The sequence below is a fragment of the Panulirus ornatus genome, chromosome 7 (assembly GCF_036320965.1).
Source record: "Panulirus ornatus isolate Po-2019 chromosome 7, ASM3632096v1, whole genome shotgun sequence".
NCBI lineage: Eukaryota > Metazoa > Arthropoda > Malacostraca > Decapoda > Palinuridae > Panulirus > Panulirus ornatus.
In genome coordinates, this window is record NC_092230.1 from 19,621,831 (window position 1) to 19,641,163 (window position 19,333).

Below are 19,333 nucleotides of genomic sequence, written 5' to 3' on the forward strand. Positions count from 1 at the left end.
TTTCCCAACACGTCGAACCTTTGGAACTTTCTCCCTTTTCATGTCTTTCCCAATCATTATGACCTGGCACGTTTCAAGACAGGTTTTTTTTCACTTTCAAAAATTCGTTAGTAATTTCCCTTGATTTTTCTTTTAACGTTTCACTGTTCTCTATGTTTCACTTAAGGCCCGGCCTTGATGTGGACTTTTGTCCGTGACTGGAGCCTTCATCTAAGAAAAATTAGTGGAATTCTTATTCTTATTGGAGTGAATGACCCAACCAGTCCATGATAATACTGCGAGAGAACTAGCAATAATGAAGCTGGTTCATATATAATGACTGATAAAGGAATAATTCATAAAACATCATAAAACATAAGCTTTTGTCGTGTCGATCGTAATATTGGCCACCAGAAGTTTCTTTACAAAAGCCTTTGACGTCATTTGTGACGTCATGCTAGTTGACAGCCAATCAGAGCTTTTCTTAAGATGGCTCGCTGTTTAGCAGCCTATCAGAAGACCGCCGGCGGAGACGTCAACCACAGCTGTTGCCCCTCTCAAGGTCACAGAATCTACGACTCTTCGCAGCAGATCCCCTTAGACTTACTCATGTCTTTGCCTTACGGCGCAGGGAAACTAGATAGCACTTGAGCTGAGACTAGGGTTACCGAGCCTCTGGAAAAACTACAACGGCATCTTCTGTTTCCCCTGATGTTCTGTGCGTCGGATTCCGCTGCACCCAGCACCCCAGTGCGTTGGTCGCTGACTACAACCTGTGTTCGCTCTCTCCGGACGATTGCTTTCCTCAGCGAATGTCCCCTGTTTCATCCTTTGCGCATGCTCATATACTTTACTTATGTCGAACTAATGAGTGAAATTCGCAATTTTGGTACTTTGAATTTTTTTCGTCAAATATTGTTTAAGGCAACCATTCATATTAATTATGCAGGATGACCAGCATTGCAGTCTGTTAAGATGAATATTGAGATATATCAAGCGAAGTCTCATGAGGTATCCAGAAAAGCAATTAATAGTTATCCAAGAAAGATGAACAGCAGTACGAAATATGCCCAATAAAAGTAAGTTTCAGTCACCCTCACATCTAATGTCTTATCACAGTCATCCCTTCCACTCAGTTTCTTTGGAGTTATGTCCGAATCTCCTGAGTATATTGACACGACCCGCAGGTGTGATGGTAGTGACCTTTGACCCAGCCTTCATGTTAGGCCAGGAGCAAGGCCATCACACTCATGGAATGTACTACAATGCTCATGAGTAGATGTATCGTCATGCTCAAGTGTCGTACCGTTGTACTCAAACGAGTACGACAATGTTTCACGTGCGTCGGAGTAATTTTTCTGTCAAGTATCAAGAGCAGATGGAGTCTGAACTCCTTCAGTAAGTACATGCTCACTGTATCTTAATCTGGTGCCATCTCACTCTTTGCTCTATAGTTTGCGGGCTTCCACTCCGTTAGTTTATTTATACAAGGCAATCACTTAGTTTACACAAGGCTTCCACCCCTGAGGAGTTTTGACAGAGATTATACTTATAGTTTACAAAGGGATTACTCTCAGTTTACGTAGGGCCTCCACTCCAAGTGGTTCTTTTAAGATACTATTTTTTTAAATCTTTCTGTGGTCTACCGCGTAAGATGTATACTACTTCATATTTAGTTACAAAACTGTAGCGTTTAGTCTGTATCATCATCGCGTATAGGAAAAGGTGGTATAAATACACACACCAGCCGCAGGGTAAGGTAGCGTAGCACTCATGGCATGAAATACAGCCTAGTGGTACAGTTGAATTTCGCCTTAACTTGTCCTTTGACTGGTTTAACCAACCAGGATGATCCGTCGCCTCGGTATATATTCACTAATTACAGAGAAGTGTTACAAGACTATGAGATCATGTAAATTCTTTTTCTGTAAGTGAGGATGGTATATTTCAGTTAGTTTACGAGATACGAGCAACATGAAGGTGGTAAATTGCACCATCTAGAAGAAAAGATGGTAATGCTTCACTGATAACGAAGTGGTAATAACTCCCTCCCAGCTGAGATGAAATATGGTGAAACTAAATGAAGATTTGTATCCCCAACACGTATAACGAAAGGCTTGTATACTAACCCTCAGATATAATGGTATGATTGCACCAGCTATAATGAATACTTATGTAACCTCAGATATTATGTAATGGTGTAACGCCATGAGCTTTGATGGGGAATATGTTTATAGTGAAAGATGGAATTACTCCGGCTGTAGTGAAATAGCGTATAATCCAAGATGCTGTAGCCGCTAATGATGAAACACTTTAAGCCATTTCGAAGTGTGGTATAACATACCATATTAAAAACTGCACTTTTCATGACAGTTGAACCCCATGATATGTATTGTGGGGTATAACCCCAGCTGCAATGAAAGTTAACCCCATGATATATAGTATTACCCCAGCTATGGAGGCATTCTAACCTCATCACATATAACGAAGCGTGATGTAGCCTCATCTATAATGAAAGTTTAACCCCAGCAGTTATAATGAAGGATGGCATGGTTATAGAACCAGCAGTTACGGTGGAAGATGTACTCGACTATGTCGTCCAACTTGGCCACTAGGTGTTACTTCTCAGTACAACAGTTGAACCTTCTCGAGCTCATAGCTGGTCTTGGTACATTCGATTTATCGGGGTTCTGGCTATCTGGTGCTGTGTACAAATATTTTCCAACTGACCTTAACACAGTTTCCCGCCTTGTGAGTAACATGTACCCCGCTTGTACCTGTGGGTTTAATCATTACGTTACACATTTCGTCTGTGTTTCCTCGATAACTGATGTATGTTTTTTCCTCGCTGTCTTAACGTCATGTGAACTTTAGGCTACTCCATGTTCTCACCAGTGGCTCTCTTGTTATTTGATCTTGCAGTAGTTACTCTGAGGTCTCTGGTTCGTATACCGTAGTTACTCCCCATAGTAGGAGGGTTAGATACTATATGGAATCCTCTGGGGCTGACAATATGGGGAGAGAAGATACTTTGGGGAGAAAAAAATAGCTTGTGTGGTGCCTGGAGAGGAAGTTTTAAGGAGAAAGATGGAAGGAGTAACATTGTGTATGTTGACATACTTGGGCTGCAAAATCCCGGTGTTGTGAAGGTGGGGGAAGATATTGTGGGTTTGAGGCGTGAATATTTTGTCATTCGAAATATTTAGAAGTGAATATTTGTTCGACTGTTGGAGTAAATATTTGTAGGTTGGAGAGTGAATACAGATGTTTATTAGAAGATATTGTCAGGTGGAGGTGAGTATCGTGGGTCTGTAGAAGCATATAAGCTAGGGAGTGAGTACTGAGGGTCGATGGGAATTGATTGGTGGATTGTATATGTGAGAGTCGGTGTGAGTAAAGAATGTGAATCCTGGAGTGTTGTAGTGTTTGTAGGCTCGGGTTCTGGCTATTTTTGATGTGGGATGAAGGTATTTGGGACTGGGAGTAATAGATTTTAGGTCAGGAAAGGGTTAATTGTCTGTGTGTGTAGGAGTATCATGCCTGAGGAATAGAGTGTATGTTGGGAACAGTTGTCGAACCGGTAAGGAATCTTAGGCTTGTGATGTTACGAGAGGAGCATATCACTTGATGGAAAAGCTGTTGCAATATTCTTAAAAATAGCTTTACGTGTTACGTTTGAGCCAGTAAACACAAGAATGTTAAAAGCCACTTTTGGTGGGAGGCAGAAAGCATACTTCTGCCAGCCGTACGAAGCTCTTCCGAGCAAGATTTTGGCGGCAGCCTACTCGCAACAAAGCATCGTACTGCATGAGTATAAGATTACTCCAAATGTTGCCAAGTAGTGTTGATGCAGTAACCTTATAATCATGCTACAGTATTTCTACAAAAGAAAAATGCTCATCTTTTGATTAAGCATAATTAAAGTCTGAAGTAACGTGTCTGCTTACTTAATTTGTCACTTTCAAGGATAATTTGTTTGCGGTGATAATCACTGAAAGAAACCTTTAGGTTAAACTATGAAAAAAAAAATAATCCCGCAGATTATATCATCCGAAAGGATAGGTATTCACTGAAAAAGTTAAAAATGTTTATTAAACATTCGTAAAAAATAAATCGTATAACAAATGTATATCACTAAAATATCAACAATAATATTGCAGGATATAATCACATTAATATATATATAAAGGCAATACTTGGCTAGATGATGGATATGGACATGAATTTGGTGCCTCAATAATAACAACAATGTAGTGCATGATAATTTCCACATGTTAAGGCAGAAGGTATGATGATTGTGGGAATATGGTAGAAGGTATGATGATTGTGGGAATATGGTAGAAGGTATGATGAATGTGGGAATATGGCAGAAGGCATGATGATTGTGGGAATATGTTAGAAGTTATGATGACGGTGGAATGATGCGGTTGGTGAAGAACGGGGTTGTAGGTACGTCACACGGAACATTAAGGTACATCGTGGTATGATAATGGCACTTGTACGTAATGCAGAACAGGTGTGGTTGTGTAGATAATGTAGTAGGTATGACAGGCTGGTGTGCTGGCTTGCCGAGTACAGGAGTAGTCTTGGTGGTTTATAGGACGAGGGATGACTTCCTGGTGGTGGCTGGGGAAGCAGAGGCAACGGCGGTGACAGACCAGGTGGGCATGGACGGGGTGGGCAAGGCGGCGGGCGTGGGCTTGTTGCCTGGGAGATACACGAAAGTGGGCGCGGTGCCCAGGCCATAGTATTGATGGACGAGACGGTCTTCCAGGACTCGTACGAGACGGTACCCGTGCTGGAAGTCTCCTAACTGGGCACCCACAGCAGATGTTACCACCTCTTCCATGTCCTTGAATAAGCCGCCGGCGTTACGGTGGTAGTGGCCACAGAAGATGTAGCGGACGCCAGCGTCGTACAGCTTGTTCAGCATGGCGCGTCGAAAGTCGATCTCCATGTTGAAATATTGCTTCTCCTCCTCCGAATGGTTGATGAAGTACGGGATGTGCTGGAAGACGACGGTGTGTTGGGGCTTCTCCCGCCTCACCACATCCAGCTGTTCGTCTAGCCACGCCTCCTGCTGCGCGGCCAATTCCGCGCACTTGGAGGCGTCCTCGTAGTACTGGGTGTTAAGGACGATGAAAAAGACGCCGCCGCACCAGAAACTGAAGAAGTCGTCGCCGAAGGAGGACCTGTAGCTGGCGACAGTGGCCGGTGTGGGGATGTTGCCCACGTCATGGTTACCACACACACACACCAGTGGGATTTCTAGCTCCGCGAACACCTTTTTGAAGTCCACCTCCTGACGACGACGTATGTCCGCTTCTGTTTCGGGCCAAGCGTCCAAGAGATCGCCGCATACTACCAGGAACTTGGGTCGAGGGAACATAGCGTTGACGTCTTGTACCAACTGTCGCGACCAAGCGATCTCCTGCTCCCAGCCGTAAGGGTCTCTCTTCTCCATGTACTTCTCTTGCATCCCGAACTGCGTGTCTGCTGCCTGGATGAAGAAGAATGGCTCAGCCCACTCCTTCTCATGTTCGAGAAAGAAGGGCAGGAACTGCCGGTCCTTTGCCAAAACCAAAAACTTCTGGTCATCCATGGTTGCTGACCAAATGATGCTGGTCCTTTTCTTGCTAACTTCTTGATGATGAGGTTAAACTTTTCTAGCTTCTGCTACGTGATAGGGGTTGATATGGAGTATAGTTGACAACCTGCTTGATAACGTGAGGTGACGTTTGATTAACTGTATTCCGGCGTTCTATAGGCGACGTAGATGACTAGCATCAGTACACAAGAAATGTGTAAACCGGGTTGTTGATGACTGTAATTTGTTGATTGGAGTTTCAGATTCCCACGGGGGCGTATTGCTATGTCCAATTACTGTTCTGTCCCGTGGGAAACCGATAAGACGTTATGAGAGCCATTGGCAGAGTTGTGTAGATACAGGACGTGAGAAGACCACACTCAGGAACCTTGCCTAGTGTGGAGTAAGAGGACCGGTGACTGTGTATGTCTCACGCACATGCGCCCGCGATTTAAATAGTGGGGGCGTGACGCGGGAGAAGACCAACCCTTCCCTCGACCAATGATCGTGGAGAGTGGGTGTGACGTCACGACCGGCGTGCTGGGAATTTCATTCACTTCATCTCGTGACCGTTGGACTAAGCGCCGAAATCGATGTGCGCCTTACGAAGAGTTTTCTGGAAGTAACTGTATCTGCTTCCCGTTTCGCTTTCCTGACAATATTTAGTTGATAGATGTGTGATATACTTGTATGTGAATCTTGACTGTAAATCATAGATTGTGCCGAAACGGACAATACAGTAGATATAAGTTAACTACCTTGAGATATGACAACTTTTGTACGTGTTGCTGATGTAAGAGTTTGATGTGTGAGGGTCACTTCTGTGCTTAGGTCTTCCCCGGGATTACTCTAAAGCGAAGACCAGAGGAACTTCAAAAGGTCGAGATATGTCCAGGACTGTTTCTTTGCACTTTATGTCGATTTTACTGGGCCGGAGCTTGAGTGAAACTTGTAAATTTTTAAAAAGATTTTTTTTACAGCCTTGTTTAGATCAAAATGGTCTCCTGATTGAATTCCTCTATCATTTTGTAAGTTCTCGAAGTTATCCACAATTTGCAGTGATTTTTTTTCCCCAAGTATTAAAGCACTTCAGATATTGAGTTAATTTCAGCTGGTGGAAGGATTATATTTCTACCGTTGATACTAATAGTTACGTTTTTTCACCACGAAGATTATGCCATTGTACATACAAGAACAGAATTATAATCAAATGATGAAGATACTGCGTAGATCAGTGCTGAAGGAAGGAGGAGGACAATTGCGAACCACGAGAGGGTAGTGGGAGGGGAAATGGGGGAGGAAGGAGGGGTTGGGGGGCCCAAACTAGCAGTGAGTCAGCCCAGAGACACGCACGGATCCTGGCTCCAACACGGGGAGGCTCGAGCTGCAGCAGCTGCTGCTGTCTGGTGATTATCCTGGTGAAGATCTGGGATTCTTGGTTGATACTTTCCTAGTGTGTGCCACTGTTGACTGTACCTGGCACTGTTGTTTGTATATGCCGCTCGTATATACTTGACACTCGTATACATATGATATACCTGTCGTATATACCTAGCAGTTTTGTATCTATATACCACTTATCCACCGGTATCGAGTATTGATCATGGAGTCACCACGGGATAAGAGCTTAGGTGATTCTACGCAAAGGTATGCGAAAAAATCATCTCGAACGCTTCTAACCTCGGCCTCGGGCGGGAGCGCCAGGCAGCCGTGCGAGCCTGCCTGCTTCTGGTGTTGGACTTTGCGATCCTGGAAGCGCCTCTTGCCTATATACCATTCTTACGAGGCAAAAAAAAAAAAAAAGATACGAGAGCAGGAACCAGAGAGGATCAGAGTTTCAACATTGCTTACACAATGGGCTCTCAGCTTCCTGAGTGAATTTACAAAAAACAAATTTGGTATTTGAGAAGTCATGATTCCAAGAAGTAGAGTCAGCTATGGTCAATAGTTGAACTGAGACGATGCAGGTGGTCGACCGTATGGGCTACTTGGGGTTGGGTTTGTATTGCACCCAGAAGGAAGTTGCAGCTGTTGAGCAAGCAAAGTGACGTAATTCTCCGCGGGATAACAGAACGTGGCAGACTTACGGCCGACGTGCGCGTTGTTGTTATGGACAATGATTCCACCGTTAGAGTCGTGGATTTTCTATTGAATTGCACTTGTTAACTTAGAGATTTGTAGAGTGAAAATGATCTATTTTACATGATACTTGGAATATGGATGTAACAGTAAATTGAGGTTAGACTTTTTGTGGTAAAACAAAAAATCGTGAAAAGAAAGTTAATATTGATTAAGGCATTGATAAAGTTGTTATGAAAAGATCAAGCGACGTGGTTTTCTACAACTATGATGTTAGGATAAGATGTGCGTCTACTGTATCATGTATTTTACAGAAACCTTATATAGATCTATCTCGTATTTGCTCGTGTTTACGTTGGTATCATAGTTCCTCTGATGTTACAGGTGAATACAAAGGAATTCAAACGGCAACAGGCCAATAGGTCCTTTCAAGGCTGTTTGTGATAGTGAGAGATAACAGAATCTCACAGATTAGTATGTTGAAAGCTAGAGGGTATACAGATAATTTATTGACTTGTAAAGTGTCAGTGTGTCTAAGGGAGCGCATAAAACGTAGATCGTGGACTTGAAATTTTTATCGAGTCATTTCTTAAACTTATTCATAATACTAAGACTCGTTCAATGTAAAATGTTTACCAGCGAGTTTGTATCTGTTACCTGAGAGTGAAATCAGACGAATCAATTCTTGCGCAACTTGATAGATCAAGATTATAAGAGCCTTTGATAATCTGAATACTTACATTAGAATACCTCATAACCTTTTTCTTAAGGTGATTAGAATCAAATCGTTTGAATTGCTCTTGTAGGATTTAACATATTCCATTGAATTATTATCTTTATTATTATTATTATTATTATTATTATTATTATTATTATTATTATTAATCATTGGTTACGTTTGGTTTGAATATTTTACCAAGACTCAATATGATTTTAAGTTATACAGGCCCTCACAACCTATTGTCGTAGATAATAGTAACCACATCACGGTAGAGATGCGAGTGGGCCATTTAAAAAATGTTATATTATTCATATCATCATTATTATTTTATTATTGTTATTATTACTATATATATATATATATATATATATATATATATATATATATATATATATATATATATATATTCATTTATTTGTTTTTGTTGGTTTTAGTCAGAGGCCAGCACCATTGCCGTCCCACCATCATCATTTCTGCCATCACCACCATCATTCCTCTTGCCTCCCGCCACCAGCATGACCATCCCACCCCCTGCCCACTACCATGTTTTCGTCAGTCATCCTTTGTAAGCAACAACAACCCATCCCCCCATCACCTACCCTCCCCTACCCCCTTTCCCCGACCCGGTCCAGGCGCAGAGACTCTCACAGTATTACCACACCCAAGCATTGCCCTTTGGTTTATGATAGTGCTAACCCTCATGTTCATATACGGTCTAAAGTCTTTTTTGTAAACAGACGAGGCAACTGAACTTTCTGAAGCTTTATGCCTTGCCCTGCCTCGTACCGTCTATCTTTAACATTAGTTCTTAATCTTCAAGAAAACCATATGAAAATATTGATGTTTACATTCTTTTCCAAGTACGGGAAAACGTGATCTATTTTTAGATTAATCATAATAAACCACATCATCGAGTCTACTCATCTGCACAATTCTTGTTGCATTATACGGTAGTGTTTTTTTTTTTTTTATTATTTCTGATGGAAAGGAAGTGTGTGTATTCATTGTCAAGTGAGCGAAGTTATATAGCCGCAATCAAGGTGTTCCGCTGTTTGAGCTGAAGTCTGCCGCTCAGGTATGTTTTGTAAGCAGTTGTCTTAACCGTTTGTTCTAAGGCCAGTCTGTTCTGCTGTAGGTGCAGTCTGCTGCTCCTAGGTAATGGCTATTGTCTGTTCTTCTCTAATGGCTGTTACAAGTCAGCTGTCGATTGTTGAAGCTCGTCTGTTGTTTTGATATGGCTGCAGGCAGTTGACTTTTGAAATCCAGTCTGTTGTTCTGTTATGGTTGCGGCCATTTAAGGATCGTAATGAGAATGAATACTGAAAGTTGTAAATGACACTAATTGGTCAGTGGAATTCTCTGCTAAGAAAAAATAAAGATAAAATAGACCTTACTCAGGAATTACATGTTTGTACAGAAGTGGGGGAAAATATGTGAACAGATAATGTGCCCAGGATATGTATGGACGTCCATAATACTATTAGTAAAGTGATAGTGAATGAAACGAGAGTTTCACACAAACGTAGTGATCGGATCCCGTAAGGCAGGCAATCTGAACGCACCTCGGCCCATTTACAGCATCAGGGGCCGTATGCAGCAAAATTCTTAGATTTCTACTTATTTTTATGCTTAGCTGAGCAACTGACTTAAGTGCCACACAGACAAGGACTAAGCACGATGCTTAGCAAAACTTAAGCATAAGATTTAAGAAGGATGAAATGCAGTTTGGGTCAAAATATTTGTCGTCTTCTAAGCAAATACCTTAGCGTAGGGCAGCTTTCAGAAGCATGCTTAGCAAAATTCTTAAAGTTAAGTAAAATCCTTTGGGGTTAAATATACTTAAGCATTCAAAGAAGTTTTCTGCATACGGCCCCAGTAGTAAACTGTGTCGTCATCAGCAGCGTGACCACCACCGTATAGCCACGTCTGGTCATCACACAACACTGAAGTTTTTAATCGGTGTTTCGTAGTGTTATTACTGATAGTACGGGTAGGTGATGAAACTGGAAATCTCCTGATGATATGCTGCCTTGTGTGCGTTCTTTAGTGTGGTAATATAATTATGATAATGATAATAATGATAATAATAATAATGATTATAGTAATAACAATAACGATTATAATAATAATAATAATAATAATAATTATTATTATTATTATTATTATTATTATTATTATTATTATTATTATTATTATTATTATCATTATTACAATAATATCAATGGATGATTTTTGAATTTCATTCAATCAAAAGTAATCAATAAGCCGAGAAAATACATGTAAGATGGGGTTGCTGTATAAGAAAGAAGACCATTTGGTCTTCAAAAGTTTATGCACAAATGTAAATGTGGAGATGAAGGCGGGATCTGCCAATTATTGTTTTCAATGTAATTAGAAAGAGGCAAATCTTGTAACCATCTGCACCAGTTCGTATGAGGTCGATGCGGGCGAAGCACCGAACTGTAACTTACGGACGAGGGATTTCTGGTGACAGGAGATGACGGTGGCGAGTGTGGTTTGGTGTCGATAAGGTCAAGGCAATGATTATGGAGAATTAGGGAGAATTTGGCAGTTGTTGATAAGTAGTTATAAGAGCGAAGTAGCGTTAAGAACAGATGAGGGAAATCCTCACCTGGCCTCCTTCTCTGTTCCTTCTGGAAAATTAAAAACGAGAGGGGAGGATTTCCAGCCCCCCGCTCCCTCCCCTTTTAGTCGCCTTCTACGACGCGCAGGGAATACGTGAGAAGTTTTTTCCTCCCCTATCCCAGGGAATATATATATATATATATATATATATATATATATATATATATATATATATATATATATATAGAGAGAGAGAGAGAGAGAGAGAGAGAGAGAGAGAGAGAGAGAGAGAGGCTTGAGGTTTGCGATGGACTTAGTGCTGTGGCAATACCCGACAATAACAGCATGCAGAAACTCGCTCACATCATGATTACATAAGGTAATAGCCAAGTGGGTGTCACCTAAGCATAACAAGGTTTGGTCTGGGATACTCATCATTATTTTTGTTGTCACAGAGAAGCAGGTGTTGGAGCAGACCTTAGAGGATGAAGGATCAGGAACAGTCCTGTGTGTGTGTGTGGAGGAGGTCTGGTCCTGCGGTTTGCGGCGCCGTAGTGTTTGTTGACCAGACTATTCTGGTCTACATCGGTACCACTTGTTGACTAACGGCGACGAGGCTAGAAGGGCTGGCTCTGAGGATTGCATGGATACAGAGTGTGTGGATGTGGTGGTTTGTGTACGTCCATCAGTGAACGCTTTACGGCCTCGTGGTGTTTGGCGGTGGCGGGGGCGGTGGGAGAGACAGCATCAAGGAGCTTGGGTGCATGTGTTACGTGGACATGTATTGGCATATCTGGTGACCCTGCTTGGTCCACAGGCCAGGGGAAGGGGGGGCCTGACCCACAGTCCCCTGCTAGGATGGGGCCACCCTAATTGGTGACAGTGATGCCACGGCACTTACCCTTACGTATGACAAGGATGGCACTGTTGGTGACAATGTTGCCACAGTGGCAACCCTGTGTATGACGAGGGTGTCACTAATAGTGACAGTGTTACCACTGTACTCACCCTTCTGTTGTCACTACCAGGCTGGTGACACTTCTGCCAGTCCTCTGTACGTTGAAGGAAGTTCGCATGAAAGCACTTCATATAACAGCATTTTTTGGTTTATTTATCAGTGGGTTTCAATAAAATATTTAACCTTTTGTAATGGTTGTGGGTACGAGAAAGTTACAGATACTCGGGTAGCAAAATGGTAAAGCTTTGCCAGGTGGTAAGTGTTGAGGTGGTGTACCTCTGGGCGAGTTGCTACGAGTAGTGCAGGATTAGGCAAGAAGGCGAGGCGAGGTGAGATGACGTAGGCAGGATTCCCGTGCTACTGACGCAGGTGTCCAGAGCTGCTGACGCCGGAGAGTTGTGCTGAGTCGTTCCGGTGTGACGTGTGTTGAGGCATGCGTTCCTGGGGAGACGCGTGGTTGTTGGTTATCGTGGAGCTTCTGCAGAAGGGAGGGAGTGTCGCCGTGGTCATGAGCTAGTGAAAGATGTCCGAATTGTTTTGTTTTATGTTGCGGGAGGTTGACTAGTGGTGAAGGAGGTCCTGAAGTCGAGATTACTGCGGGAGACTCGGCGTTGGCGATGTCACACACGAGTCCTGTAAGAGGAGCATAAGCCACAGTAACTCAAGGGCTGCTGCCGAAGGAGGCGAAGGGAGATGAGGTACCACAGAGCCACTGCCGGCGATTGATGGGTGGACCTTCCCAGGCGCAGGGTGTGCCTTGGTGTCCGAGAGCCAGTGGAGTGTTTACCTGATTGTTTGATGCACGGTATTTGTGAGGCAGTCGGGTCGGCCACGCCGGTAGTATTAATGGTGTGAGGATGGCCGCCAAGTTATTATGTTTGATTCCGAATGGAGCTCCCGGTATGAAATTTACGGTCCTCGTACGTGCTCGGGTGCCTGACCTTTGATTTGAAAGGTCACATATTTTCTCATGAGGTTAACGTCAGGTTGTTTGATGCAGAGATGGCACTGGAGCAGCTGCCTGACGTTGGTCGTGAGACTGATTTCAGAACAAAGTCAGGTCGCTGTTCAAGAGGCAAAGGTTTGTGAAGTAACATTGGGAAATGTCGCTACAACTTTCCTCAGAAAGTGTGTTTGTTGATCACATATTTGTCTTTCTTCGTTATCCCTTTTCTGCAGTACGAGAGAGAGTTCTACACCCACGAGGTTCTGTCATTAGTCTTCTTTCCTGTCACATAACTTCTAAAATATCTTTGTCAGTAATCACTCTTCACTCAGCAAGGCCCATACATCCCCAGGTCTGTCTCTACAAAAGTACTTTTTCACATCGTTCAAACGTGTTTCCTGCACACAGTTTTGCTATAATCTGTCGTTGGTCTGGCTTTGCTGGTTTGAAAGACTGTTCGCTCTCGTCGCTGTAAGTTTCCAATCAGAAAGTTGAAAGTTTTCGTCGCGTTTCCTCATGTCATATCTTTCATGGCAGGTGGAGTTGTGGTCTCTGACCTCCGTGAATCTCGGCCTCTTACCTTATGTGCTAGTCGTTGTGTGGGGTCGTTTGTGTGTATATTTATGTTAATATTATGTTTATGAATGTGTGTGTGTGTGTGTGTGTGTGTGTGTGTGTGTGTGTGTTTGTATGTTTGTTTGTGTGTGTGTGTGTGTGTGTGTGTGTGTGTGTGTGTGTGTGTGTGTGTGTACGTTTGTATATGTGTTGATGTATCTTTAGAAAGACAAAGAACTCGGGTTAGATTCAACCCCTGGAACGGGCATCTGTCTACCTCGGCCATGCGAAGGTTAAAAGAGACAGCCACGAGTGACGTAGTGTGTTGTGCTGTGCCCCTGTCTTTGCTGGGGGTGGGTGGGGTCGGGTGGGGGTGGTTGATATTGGCATTTTATCGCTGCCGCGTTACCCCCACCAAGCTGGGGATGGGACACACCACAAAACAATAGCTCACTGATGGCTGAAGTGAGCCGGACGCTCCTCCCCCTCTATCAGGGTTTGAATCCGACTCGTGGTGTCATATACATGTGAAAAGATGTTTATTTTCTATGTGAAATGACTGTGTGAGGGAAGAGTTTCCACCTGGGGGTGCTTTATTATATATTTTGTGATGTATTCCAATCAGTAATGATGTCGAGAGAAAGAGAGAAAAAAAAGGAAAATCCTTCCAATGTTGTGTGGACAACTAGCCATAGTGACAATGTCATCTGGACTTTTGCCTTCACTATTATCAACGGCTGTAATCACAAGACGTTATCATGGTTTACCCCTCAACCCGAGCCTTCGTACCCTGCCACCAGGAATGATGTACGCTGTCATCATGACAATACCAGACACTAATTTGCGGGTGTGGGACACAGGCATCAACCAACCTCTATCTCATCCTCGCAATGAACATTTATAGATTATTTTTGTGCACAAACTGCACCGTGTCAGGGCAAGTAACTTGTTTAGGCCAGCGTACCATGTTGTGGCAAGTCAACAACGCTGATTAGAGGCCTGACATTGAAGGGCAAACACAGTATTTGTTAAAAGTGAACTCGCGCATCATCGAAATACAAGCAGAGGCAATAAGAATCCCCACATTTACCACTTTAGACATTTGGTTTGACGGCAGTCAAAAAATTATGGTAAAGACCAAATAACTACTACATATAATTTCAAGTTTGAGGTAACACACGAAAGCTAAGATGCGTGTAGATATGAATGTTATCCACATCACTGAAAGATAGTAGCCGCAGTGAAGCATAAGTGATAATTTCGTCCGCTGTATAATCTTGCAGTTATCAGCAATGTTATTCATTGTTATAGTTAATGACCTGAGAGGCAATGATGTACGATAACTTAGTATCTCCTTCGCCTTTCCCTCGGTAAACTCTGTAACGTTTAATATAAATTCTTGTTAAACTTAAACGTAAATTTTCTCTTAACAAATGGAGGATGACGTGGCGTAATGTACAAAGCCGAGCAAGCATACAGACTGTGCTTGAAACGTTCCACTGTACCACCAAACAGGATGTGGGGTTGAAGTTTGACCGTAATGTTCAGATATTGTTGAGAAACAAGAGGTTACACAAGGGCGACTTGTTATATCTACGTCGTAACTATCGATAAGAAGAAAGACTAAAGAACATAGAAAAAGGACACTACATTAGGAGAAAATAATGCTGTAATGACAACGTCAGAACCCGTGTGTTGTTGCCATACACAACCAGTTTGTCGAATTGCGGTGTAATTACTTACGATTAATAAGAAAAAACATACATAGATAATTTCATACATAACAAAATTGAATATGAAATACAAGGTCGTTTTCACCTATTTTATAAGCAGAGAAAAAAGCAAGTTACTCTTCTTAAGTCACTGAGGACTTACGTAAGCTGGGGATGACAGACAGTTTTGTCAACGATACATAACCAGCTTGCGATTTTTTCTTTTCCTAGAACGAATATATCGCCAGTCTGCGCACGTTATGTACGACGTAGACAGTGAAATAATCTGACGTAAGTCGAACCAAGTCACTCCGAAATAATGTTGGTTGAACTCGTTGTAATTACGTGAACTGAATGCGATTTCTAACCATTAAATAATGTGATATCCGTCAGTACCCATGATAGTCTTGTACCTTGTCTTGGGAATAGAAAGACTTACCGGATCTGCTTACAGGTTACGTAACATCCTTCAGTCACCCCTGAACCTCCATGTCGGACATAAATCATACAGACTACAGTTTAGACTGGAGTCTTCAGATTGTCCTTTTTCTTTACACGACTCATTTCATTATGAAACTATAGACGTAGAAAGTTTCTTTATCGATAGTATGGATGAAAGGTTAGAGATAGATGAATGAAACTATAAAGCCTACATTGGACGCTGCAGTGTATCAACACAGGAGGATGGCAGGGGGGCTCAGGGATCAAGGGTAATCCTCATCACACATCCACCAATTACTTTTACACATCTTCCTGCCCCGTGTGGAGCGTGGTATCTTATTCCCCGTGTGAAGCGTGGTATCTTCCTGCCCCGTGTGAAGCGTGTTATCTTCCCCGTGTGAAGCGTGGTATCTTCCTGGCCCGTGTGAAGCGTGGTATCTTCCTTCCCCGTGTGAAGCGTGGTATCTTCCTGCCCCGTGTGAAGCGTAGTAACATCATGCCCCGTGTGAAGCATGGTAGCGCCAGAAAGACACGATGAAAAATCACTTTCGGTCACATCCATTCCCTAGCTATCATGTGCAAAGCGCCGAAACCACAATAAGGCCCGACAGACCTTTTCATGGTTCCACCGAACACTTCACATACCACGGTTCAGTCCAGTGACAGCACGTCGACCCCAGGACACCGCATCATAGCATTTCACTATCCCGTGCACGCCTTTCACTTTCCTGCATGTTCAAAATCTTTTGCACTCCGTCCTTCCATTTCCAATGTGGTCTCCCCGTTCCCTTGTTCCCTCCACATCTGACACATATATCCTCTTGGTCAACCTCACTTCACTCATCCTCTCAATATGTCCAAACTTTTTCAGCAAACCCTCTTCTGCTTCCTCAACCACACTTATTTTGTTACCTCACATCTCTTTTACTCTTTTATTACTTACTCGATCATATCACCTCACACCACATATTGTCCTCAAACATTCAATTTCCAACGCATAAACTCTCCTCCGCACAACCTTGTCTATAGCCCATGACTCGCATCCATACAACATTGTTTGGACAATCATACCATCAGACATACCCATTTTAGTCCTCCCAGATAAAGATCTCTCTATAATGCTTCTAGAAATGTGCCCCCCTCTCCTAACTTAAGGCGCAGTGATACGAACAATAAAAATTGAGCAACATGAAGAAACATTGCCGTTGGAAACAGTGTCGTAAGACATATGGCCCTGACCATGGTGGCTGCAATGTTGTTGTCAAAGTGCAGCAATTGGATGCAACACGACCGCCTTGTTTACACTGAGCCAGTGAGTGACGCTGTCTCCAGGGGAACCTGTGGAAGTTGTGCTTTTGAAAACATTTCTTATAATTGCAGCTGCCGTCTGTATCATGATTCATAAACATTTGAAGAAGAGAAGAATGTTGGTTGGACCATATCTGGAAAAAAAAAAAAAAACGATCTAAAGCAGCCCAACTTGGAGAATTACAAATGGACAAGTTTTTGTTTCAGAATTTTACAAGAATGTCTCAGAGTGACATTGAGGTACTTTGTAATTCTATTGGTCCAAATGTACTGAAAATGAATACAAATGTGAAGGCAGTAATTGCGCGCACGATCTTTGAGATGACGAAAATCCCATATTTCAGGATGGCAGTGAATACAGTTGATAAACTCATAGTATATTCATTTTTTCCACGGCGTAGGGGTAAACTGTACCAACTATTTTGAGAGAACAGAAATCTCAGGACACACACACACACACACACACACACACACACACGCAGTCCCTGGCGTGGGCTGTACTAACGTCCACAGCAACACAACCCTACAATATTGTCCATCCCGTTCGGACCACGCAGCAATACACGTGAACACGCGCTTCCATTCCGATAAGGCTGGCAATATTGATCAATACTTGTGCCCTGCGGTTCATGGGTGGCAGTATTGATCAGTACTTGTGCACTGTGATTCATGGCTAGCAATATTGATCAATACTTGTGCACTGTGGTTCATGGCTGGCAATATTGATCAATACTTGTGCACTGTGGTTCAGGGCTGGCATTATTGATCAATACTTACGCACTGTGGTTCATGACTGGCAATATTGATCAATATTTGTGCACTGTAGTTCAGAGCTAGCAATATTGATCAATAGTTGTGCACTGTGGTTAAGGGCTGGCAATATAGATTAATACTTGTACACTGTGGTTCATGGCTGGCAATATTGATAAATACTTGCGCACTGTGCTTCATGGCTGGCAATATTGATCAATACTTGTGCACTGTGGTTCATGGCTGGCAGTATTGATCAATACTTGTGCACTGTGGTTCATGGGTGGCAATATTGATCAATACTTGTGCACTGTGGTTCATGGCTGGCAGTATTGATCAATACTTGTGCACTGTGGTTCATGGCTGGCAGTATTGATCAATACTTGTGCACTGTGATTCATGGGCTGGCAGTATTGATCAATACTTGTGCACTGTGGTTCATGGGTGGCAATATTGATCAATACTTGTGCACTGTGGTTCATGGGTGGCAATATTGATCAATACTTGTGCACTGTGGTTCATGGGTGGCAATACTGATCAATACTTGTGCACTGTGGTTCAGGGCTGGCAATATTGATCAATACTTGTGCACTGTGGTTCATGGCTGAAAATTTTGATTAAAAATACTTGTGCACTGTGGTTCATGGTTGGCATATTGATCAATACTTGTGCACTGTGGTTCATGGGTGGCAATATTGATCAATACCTGTGCACTGTGGTTCATGGGTGGCAATATTGATCAATACTTGTGCACTGTGGTTCACGGCTGGCAATATTGATCAATACCTGTGCACTGTGGTTCATGGCTGGCAATATTGATCAATACATTTGCACTGTGGGTCATGGCAGGCAATATTGATCAATACCTGTGCACTGTGGTTCATGGCTGGCAATATTGATCAATACTTGTGCACTGTGGTTCATGGGTGGCAATATTGATCAATACTTGTGCACTGTGGGTCATGGCCGGCAATATTGATCAATACTTGTGCACTGTGGTTCATGGCTGGCCATATCGATCAATACTTGTGCACTGTGGTTCATGGGTGGCAATATTGATCAATACTTTTGCACTGGGTTCAGGGCTGGCAATATTGATCAATACCTGTGCACTGTGGTTCAGGGCTGGCAATATTGATCAATACTTGTACACTGGCTCAGGGCTGGTAATATTGATCAATACTTGTGCATTGTTGTTCAGGGCTGGCAATATTGATCAGTACTTGTGCACTGTGGTTCAGGGCTGGCAATATCAATCAATACTTGCGCACTGTGGTTCATGGGTGGCAATATTGATCAATACTTGTGCACTGTGGTTCATGGCTGGCAATATTGACCAATACTTGTGCACTGTGGTTCAGGGCTGGCAATATTGATCAATACTTGTACACTATGGTTCATGGCTGAAAATATTGATAAATACTTGCGCACTGTGCTTCATGGCTGGCAATATTGATCAATACTTGTGCACTGTGGTTCAGGGCTGGCAATATTGATCAATACTTGTGCACTGTGGTTCATGGGTGGCAATACTGATCAATACTTGTGCACTGTGGTTCATGGCTGGCAGTATTGATCAATACTTGTGCACTGTGGTTCATGGCTGGTAATATTGATCTATACTTGTGCACTGTGGTTCATGGGCTGGCAATATTGATCAATACTTGTGCACTGTGATTCATGGGCTGGCAATATTGATCAATACTTGTGC

The 19,333-nt window shown here is 42.8% G+C and overlaps 1 protein-coding gene across 1 annotated transcript; it reads right to left on the reverse strand.

Annotated features, from left to right (window-relative positions):
* Nucleotides 1-4,053: 4,053 nt before the first annotated feature.
* On the reverse strand, nt 4,054-7,306 carry LOC139749443 (serine/threonine-protein phosphatase CPPED1-like). Its single transcript, XM_071663309.1, has one exon. It carries the CDS (start codon nt 5,579-5,581, stop codon nt 4,574-4,576), a length of 1,008 nt encoding a protein of 335 aa, XP_071519410.1. The 5' UTR covers nt 5,582-7,306; the 3' UTR covers nt 4,054-4,573.
* Nucleotides 7,307-19,333: the final 12,027 nt, after the last annotated feature.

What these genes read in the sequence shown, in the direction of transcription:
- LOC139749443 (XM_071663309.1), bottom strand. Translation starts at nt 5,581, where the DNA reads ATGGATGACCAGAAGTTTTTGGTTTTGGCAAAGGACCGGCAGTTCCTG.